Source organism: Triticum aestivum, chromosome 1A (assembly GCF_018294505.1).
Source record: "Triticum aestivum cultivar Chinese Spring chromosome 1A, IWGSC CS RefSeq v2.1, whole genome shotgun sequence".
NCBI lineage: Eukaryota > Viridiplantae > Streptophyta > Magnoliopsida > Poales > Poaceae > Triticum > Triticum aestivum.
In genome coordinates, this window is record NC_057794.1 from 448802100 (window position 1) to 448810087 (window position 7988).

Here is a 7988-nt window from a genome sequence, read left to right on the forward strand (position 1 = left end):
CCCCATTCGTCCCCCTCTGCTTCACGCCACAGCTCACCACCGCGCGCGCTCTCTCGACCCGCGCGAGCCGAGCCGAGCCGAGCCTCGTACGCCCTCGCACCACTGTTCGCCCCCTCGCGACTGCTTGCCCGGTTTCTCGTCGCTCGAGGTGCCCACTAGGGAGGGGGATTCGGAGAGGGAGGAGATCGCCGGCGGCTGGGCTCCGGCCGGAGGACTCGGCGGGCGGGATCCACCTCGCGCTTTTCTTGGCGCCCCCCCATGCCGTGAGCGAAGCGGCGAGCGCCATCCTCTGTTCCCCGGGGGAGATCTTGCTCCTGCCTGCAGCAGCTGAGACCCGAGCGCCGAGACCGAGAGGAGGTAGCGCCCGCCGACATGGCCGGCAGCGACGAGGTCAACCGCAACGAGTGCAAGGTCCGTCCTTCTCCATCCTCCTCCCTGGTTTGGCGCCTCCCGCGCCTGTTTCGGGGCACTAGCGCCGCATGTGCAGGCCTCCGTCCTTGCGCTCGTGTCCGGGTTCTCGTTTCCGGGCCTTCTTCTTGCCGTGTGGGCGCCGCCGCCCGCGCGATTTTCGATTTGTGCCGCCCCCGCCCCCGCCGCTTTACGGCCGAGTTGAGACGGTGGGAGAGGGGATTGGGGCCTGGCCTGCGATTTCTCGCTCGCTCCGTCGCTGCCTTTGTTTCCCCTTTGGGCTCAACCCCAATTTTATTCCCCTCTCGCCTGCCCCGGTTGTTTTAGGGGGGTGCCCGGCCGATACTAACACAGCACAGCTACCCAACAAGCAACAAATCATTCATCCGCATCCATCCGTCCGGCCGTGCGCGCGCGCGCCGCAGAGCGCCGGCCCAAAGCTTGCATCTTTTCTAGCAAGACGCGACCGCAACACGGCGCCTCGCATTGCGCTCCTGTCCGCGCGCGAATCAGCAAAGAAATAGGAGGATTCCTTTCGTTTCGTTTCGTTGCGAGGTGTGATTGGGAGTGTTTTTTGTTGGTGGTCTCTGTCTCACTGTTGCTGCTGGCTTTGTCGTGCTGTGCAGACGGTGGTGCCGCTCCACACATGGGTGCTCATCTCCAACTTCAAGGTGTCGTACCACATGCTGCGCCGCCCCGACGGCACCTTCGAGCGCGACCTCGCCGAGTACATGGACCGCCGGGTGCCCGCCAACCCCAGGCCGGTGGAGGGCGTCTCCTCCTTCGACCACGTCATCGACCACTCCGTCGGCCTCGAGGCGCGCATCTACCGCGCCGTCGCCGGCAACGCCGCCGCGGCCGCCGAGGGCGCCGCCGCGCTCACCCTGCCCATCCTCGAGTTCCTCGGCGGGGCGACGTCCCCGGAGCCGCTCCCGGTGATCATCTTCTTCCACGGCGGCAGCTTCGCGCACTCGGCGTCCAGCACCACCATCTACGACAACCTCTGCCGCCAGTTCGTGAAGCTGAGCAAGGGCGTGGTGGTGTCCGTCAACTACCGGCGCGCCCCGGAGCACCGGTACCCGTGCGCGTACGACGACGGGTGGGCCGCGCTCAAGTGGGCGCAGGCCCAGCCGTTCCTGCGGAGCGGGAGCGACGCGCGGCTCCGGGTGTTCCTCGCCGGCGACAGCTCCGGCGGCAACATCGCGCACCACGTGGCCGTGCGCGCCGCGGAGGAGGGGATCAAGATACACGGCAACATCCTGCTCAACGCCATGTTCGGCGGCGTGGAGCGCACCGAGTCGGAGCGGCGCCTCGACGGCAAGTACTTCGTCACGCTCCAGGACAGGGACTGGTACTGGAAGGCGTACCTGCCGGAGGACGCGGACCGGGACCACCCGGCGTGCAACCCGTTCGGGCCGAACGGGCGGCGGCTCAGGGGCCTGCCGTTCGCCAAGAGCCTCATCATCGTGTCCGGGCTGGACCTCACCTGCGACCGGCAGCTGGGCTACGCGGAGGGCCTCCGGGAGGACGGGCACGACGTGAAGCTGGTGCACCGCGAGAAGGCCACCATCGGCTTCTACCTGCTGTCCAACACGAACCACTACCACGAGGTGATGGAGGAGATCGCCGAGTTCGTCCGAGCTAACCTCCTGTAGTACATACACCAGCCCAGTCGTCTCGTCGTGGATGAGCTCGCCGTCCGTCCCGACGCAATCAAATACGTACGTACGTACTGCTGCCTATAGGAAGCTAAATGGTAAGCTTGACTTATACTAGTATCTCTTATACTACTGCTGCCGGTGCTGCTGCTGCTGCTGGTTGGGGATGTCATCTTGGAGCCCGGCAATGGCTTCCGGCAAGTGATCTCTAGGCTCCAAAGGGGATCCCCACGTCTGTCCGTCTGTCCTTCTGATGATAAAACTCAATGGCTCGACCTCGTCGGAGCGAGGGAAGCCATTGTCGTCCCACTAATTGTTCCGCCGGCCGATCGGTCGGTGTGATCCTTGGAACTCCGATGATCTGTATCCATCCATGTGTTTGCCTCTGGGGCTAAGACAAGAGAGAGAGTGCCTCCGCTCCAGCGTGTACCATTTGACATTGGTTGATGGAGAGGAGCATATTATTTCACCTTCATCCTCTGTTGCTGCTGCCTGCTTATCCTTGAGGGAAGATGTGTCTAACGTTATGTGTACAGTGATCGATCGATCGATCAACGGTGAGTCTTTTGTTGCTGTTGATGTGGTAGTTTCTTTCTTGTGTCAGCTACGGGTTGGGTTGGATTGGATGGTGCTCTCTCAGCTCACTCTCGTCCAATCCGTGCATGTGAAAAATACACCTGTCTATCTATCTATCTATCTATCTATCCTGTGTGGTGATGATATATGCTTCTAGTCCAGTCCAGACCAGTAGTAGTCTAGTCTAGGCTAGCAGTATAAATTCTCCTCTAACTTTTTTTGTATCTTTCTCTCCTTTTCTGGTTGATGTACTCTGATCTGATGATCCTTATGTATACACATGTTTGGACTTTGGACTGCGAGTGCTGTAACGCGTGTACTGTGCTTGGTTGATCCATCCATTCCGGTTTTTTTTCATCCACATGGGTGTCGGTGAAGAATGTGGTACTGGTAAAAGTAGATGATGCCAACATTTCGAACCAATTATGTTGGATATGCAAGGTTTTTATTTCTTTGATTCTCAAATACTAAATGGAGAGTACCACGGTACTCTTGTCGTAGGGCTTTGGTTCGGGGCGATGATGATGGCTGTTTTGTCCATTGCTCCTGGCGCCACGTGGCGTCGTCACCTGCGTGCCTCCACGCGAAATTTGGGCAGCTAGCTAATTCTGTGGCGGGTATACTTGGGTGGAACGGTGGTCTGTCGGCGACCGGAAAGTGACGTGTTGCGTCCCGTTGCGTGCCCCCGTTGCAACGCGAATGGACCGGACCGTGTCACTTCCCCCTCCCTTCCTTGTGGTTGTTGCCTTGTAGGAGTAGTAGCTGTTGTGATCTGATCACGCTGCTGCTGGGGCTGTGGCTGGTGTGGGTGAATGTGACATTATTCTGCAGTGAGCGCGTGCGTGCATGCAAGTCATTCTTGCACGCAGGAGGGCCGTGCGTGCTTTGCCAATGGCGTGCTGCAGCTACCCATTTCGGGCGCTCAGTCGTGCGGGAGAGGGCGCCTCGTACGGGATGGGAATAGGATCCTCTCGAGGCAGAGAGGGACAAATGGCTGGAGCAGTGTCCAAAACAGCACCGCAACATCTGTGTTGCATTTTTCTGCTGGGAGTTGCAGCATTGCCTGGCTGATGATGAAAAAAGAGAGGCGTGGCATCATCTCCGGGGCGGCGAAGGGCCGAGGGCAAGGAACGGAGGGAGGCTGCTGCTGGCTTTCTCGTGCGCTTTAAAGTCACGGAGCGCAGCGCAGCGGTTGAAAACATTGACGCTCGCGAGCAAAGGTGGCGCAAGTCTCCTGAAAAAGACAAACGGGTCCTGCTGCGCTGCCACGTGTTCTCATTTACTGCCGCTCTGCATTGTATATCCGCCCCGGCCACGGCGCGGCGGTGGCATCCATCCGCGGCAGCCGGCCGGCCTCGATCGCGGCGTGCAAAGTCAAGGCTTGGCGCACCACGTCCAACGGACAAAGCGCGGCGTTTTTTGGAGTTCCCCCGGCGGGCGGGCGGGCGGGCGGCCTCGTTCCCTTTCGGCTTCTCCCCCGTCCACTCCAACCACCTTTGCTTCGGGTTTCCTTTCCTTTCCTTCTACTGCTGCTATACTGGCTGCTACTCCTGTCACTGCCCCGCCGGTCGGTGTCACTCGTCGCTCGCTCGCCCGCCGTGTCCATCTCTTCCAATTGTTTCTTCTCGGACGGACGGACCGGCGCCGGTGTGGGGATTAAATTGGCAAAAAGATCTACTATTAGACATGGATGGTAATTATTTTCCTCTCTTCTTTTCTGGTGCTTCATCCATCTCCATCCATGCGCCAGAAATACCACACCTCAATTCTGCTCCGCTCACACCTAGGTTAGACATTGTATAGAGGTTACGTCAATCAATTCAGAAGGAGTGCTAATAAATTATCCAAATAATTATTGTTACTCTTGTGTCTTTCTAGGCGCATGATTAACCGGGGCAGAAAGGCCGAGATATTATCCGGGAGGTGCGTGTTGCCGGCTTGGCGGTACCAGGCACGAACAGTGCTAAAACAGTAATGCCATGTGTTCCGCTCCGGGCGGTACAATTATGCACGTCGGAAGGTCGTACCGAATCCAAATATTTCTGCGAGAAATAATCCTGGCCCGTTCGATTTTTTGGCTGGCTTGCTGGCCGGTACTCGTGGCCTCCGGCTGGCCATGTGTAAAACGCTCTTTGCTTGGACGAACCTAACACTCCGCCAGGCTCATTTATGTGCGTCTGTACGTGGTACGTACTGGAGCCGGCGACGTCTAATTAAGCGGCTCCGGCGGACAAATCTTCCCCTTATCTCCAGACCTGGACAACCGGGAAACCGACGCTCGGATGAATAGTGAGCCGTACGATCTATCTACCACTTGCTGCCAGTAACATTCACTCCTACTACTCCCTTCATTCCACAATGTAGTGCTTTCTCTATCCATGTGTTTCAACTTTGACCGTAAATTTAACTACCAAGACCGATTGCGGCGGGAGCAAATTTTTTTCTTCCGCCCCAGTTGGTCTCGTTGGTTAAATTTATGGTCAAAGTTAGACCTCGGAAAGTGCGGGCGCACTATATTTTAAAATGGAGGGAGTACTAGTTAAGAGCGAATTTTCACTTCCTTTTTGATAAAAGGGGTCTCTCACTTTCCCCAGACCCACTTGTCCTAGAACGAGGCAGCAGCCCTCACAGGTTCGCCTCTTCGACGATGCAGCAGCAGTAGGCATCACAACATGAGGGTGGGCTGCTTTCTGCTAAAATCCTTCCCTGATGCAACAACTTGCCAACATGCATCTTCATCTGTCCAAACCTTGCCCTGGAAGGGCAACTCTAACTGATTCCCTAAAAGTTTATGGAGGATCCAATGGAGTAAAGTTGGCGGAGGAAAAATTTACTCCACTAACTGTGGCCGCACATAGCCGCATGAACTCTATATTTAGTGGAGTAAAAACAAAATTGTGTAGCTTTTTTTATCCTAGTCGCATGAACTTCACACACTAAATAATATATATCATAAAAACATTCAATTTAAACATGCATAATATAACCGCTATAACTGTTGACGCTCGATAATGGCATGATCGCAAAGAGTGACTTGAACCTGTAGCAATAAGTCAAAATTTTGGTTGTAAGTCATTATTGGATGGCTCTCTTCGAGAAGATCAAGATGGATACAAAGATAGTCCAAAACGGAGCTCAGATGCAAGAAGTACGGCAATTTCAGAAATGCCCGTGTTGACATCAGATTATGATATGTCCTGAAATGTAATTAAGATCACCTAGGATGGAAAAAAATTCAACATGAAAGTTCTTCATCTCGTCGAAACGGATGAAGTTGATATATAAATCGTCTTAATCCAAGGTCATTTGCAAAAGTACGAGCCAAAACAGTGCAATGTTGCAAAAACTATGGACATGGCCGGACGTCCAAACCTCCTGTTGTGACCGGACTGTCCGGAAATTAGGACCAGACTGCCGGTCAGGCTCGTCAAAATCATCCAAACCTTCTATTATGACCGGACAGTCCGGTCCAGATCGAAACTGGAGTTTTTTACGAATCTGATCAGTATAAGGGCGATTCGGCCTTGAAGATGACCTCGAATCAAAAAAACATTCAACATAAAAGTTGTTTGCCTTGTCGAAATGGTCAAATTTCCTTTTGGGCTCATCTTCATCCGAGGTTGTTTGTGGCCTGTGCGACCCAAAAACCGAACTGTTGTTTCAGACTTGCCTAAATCCGAGTTCGGTTAATTTTGGAAAGATTTGGATTTGGAGTCCTTTTCTTGTAGGGAAGTCCAGCCGCCTCATAAATAGATGAGAGGTGATGGCCGATTGAAAAACAATACACAATCAACAAAATCACCTACCACTTTTTACCTTTATTTTTATCTCTCTCCCTTGTTCTTCTTCTCCCTCATTCTTCGTTCATTTTTCTTGTTGCAGGGCGGCGAACCTCGAGGCCCTATGGGCTATCGGGTCGACCTAGGGAAGCCCATAGCCGCCGCGCACCCTGACGGGGTCCCTCCCGGGCGTGTGAGGTTTCGGGTCTACAAAAGCGCCCGCCGGATTGCTTGTGTATCGCGCTTCCGGCCGGGTCTCCTTCAACGTGAGCTGCCGTGCATCACCCCCGGCGTCGAGGGTATACGGTGACATGTTCATGTGCGAACACACTTTTTGGTGACTCCGCTGGGAACGAAGCTTCGAACGGTCTCCGGCCTGTTCTTGCTACGAAGAGATCGTCATCAAATTGCTGCAATCCACAAAGGTAATATGAGTACCCAATTCTCCTTTGTAGATGCAAATAATCCATATGTTGTTGCTAGATCGCCTAATGAGCATAATGTATCGGCTAGCCCTAGTTTTATTAATCATGCATTTAATTATGTGCAAGAGCCGATGCAACAAAATCTCCATGCTTCTACCTCATATAATTTTAGCAACATGCAACATATGTATTCCAATTCCCATGCATCGGCAACCCCACAAACTCATATGCCGATGAACAACATGATGAGTTTGGTTAATCAAGTTGAAATGCCCCATGTAGAAACTTTCAATGTCATGCAACATAGTGTTTCACCTTTTTATTCGTAGGCGACTAATTTGCAACATGTTAATCCAAACATGCCGACGGATAGGGGAATTGGCCAATTACTCTCAACCGTCATGTTAGTAATTTTTCAGCACCATACGGAACTATAGATGATCATAATTCGGCTCCACACCTTCATGGTTATAGCCAAATAAGTGAAAATTTTGCTGGAGTGCACATGCCATCATCTAATTTTGCACATGCCATAAAAGGGGGTTGTTTCCTGATTATGCTGCTGTAGGATCTAGAAGTAGATGTGTCTAGAGGGGGGTGATTAGACACATAATTCTCAAGTTGCAATTTTTAAGCTTTTTCGGTTTAAGTGGAGTTTAGGCACAATTTCAACACACACAATACATATCAAGCAAGCATGCAAAGAGTATATGAGCAGTGGGATGTAAAGCATGCAACTTGCAAGAATGTAAAGGGAAGGGTTTGGAGAGATCAAACGCAATTGGAGACACGGATGTTTTTCCCGTGGTTCGGATAGGTGGTGCTATCCTACATCCACGTTGATGGAGACTTCAACCCACGAAGGGTAACGGTTGCGCGAGTCCACACAGGGCTCCACCCAAGGGTAACGGTTGCGCGAGTCCACACAGGGCTCCACCCACGAAGGGTCCACGAAGAAGCAACCACCCACAAAGGGTCCACGAAGAAGCAACCTTGTCTATCCCACCATGGCCATCGCCCACACAGGACTTGCCTCACTAGCGGTAGATCTTCACGAAGTAGGCGATCTCCTTGCCCTTACAAACTCCTTGATTCAACTCCACAATCTTGTCGGAGGCTCCCAAGTGACACCTAGCCAATCT

At 53.4% G+C, this 7988-nt stretch overlaps 1 protein-coding gene across 1 annotated transcript; it reads left to right on the plus strand.

The window, feature by feature from the left end:
* Nucleotides 1-4: 4 nt before the first annotated feature.
* LOC123055338 (gibberellin receptor GID1) lies at nucleotides 5-2999 on the plus strand. Its single transcript, XM_044479336.1, has 2 exons — nucleotides 5-411; nucleotides 1035-2999. Exons 1-2 carry the CDS (start codon nucleotides 373-375, stop codon nucleotides 2061-2063), a joined length of 1068 nt encoding a protein of 355 aa, XP_044335271.1. The 5' UTR covers nucleotides 5-372; the 3' UTR covers nucleotides 2064-2999.
* Nucleotides 3000-7988: the final 4989 nt, after the last annotated feature.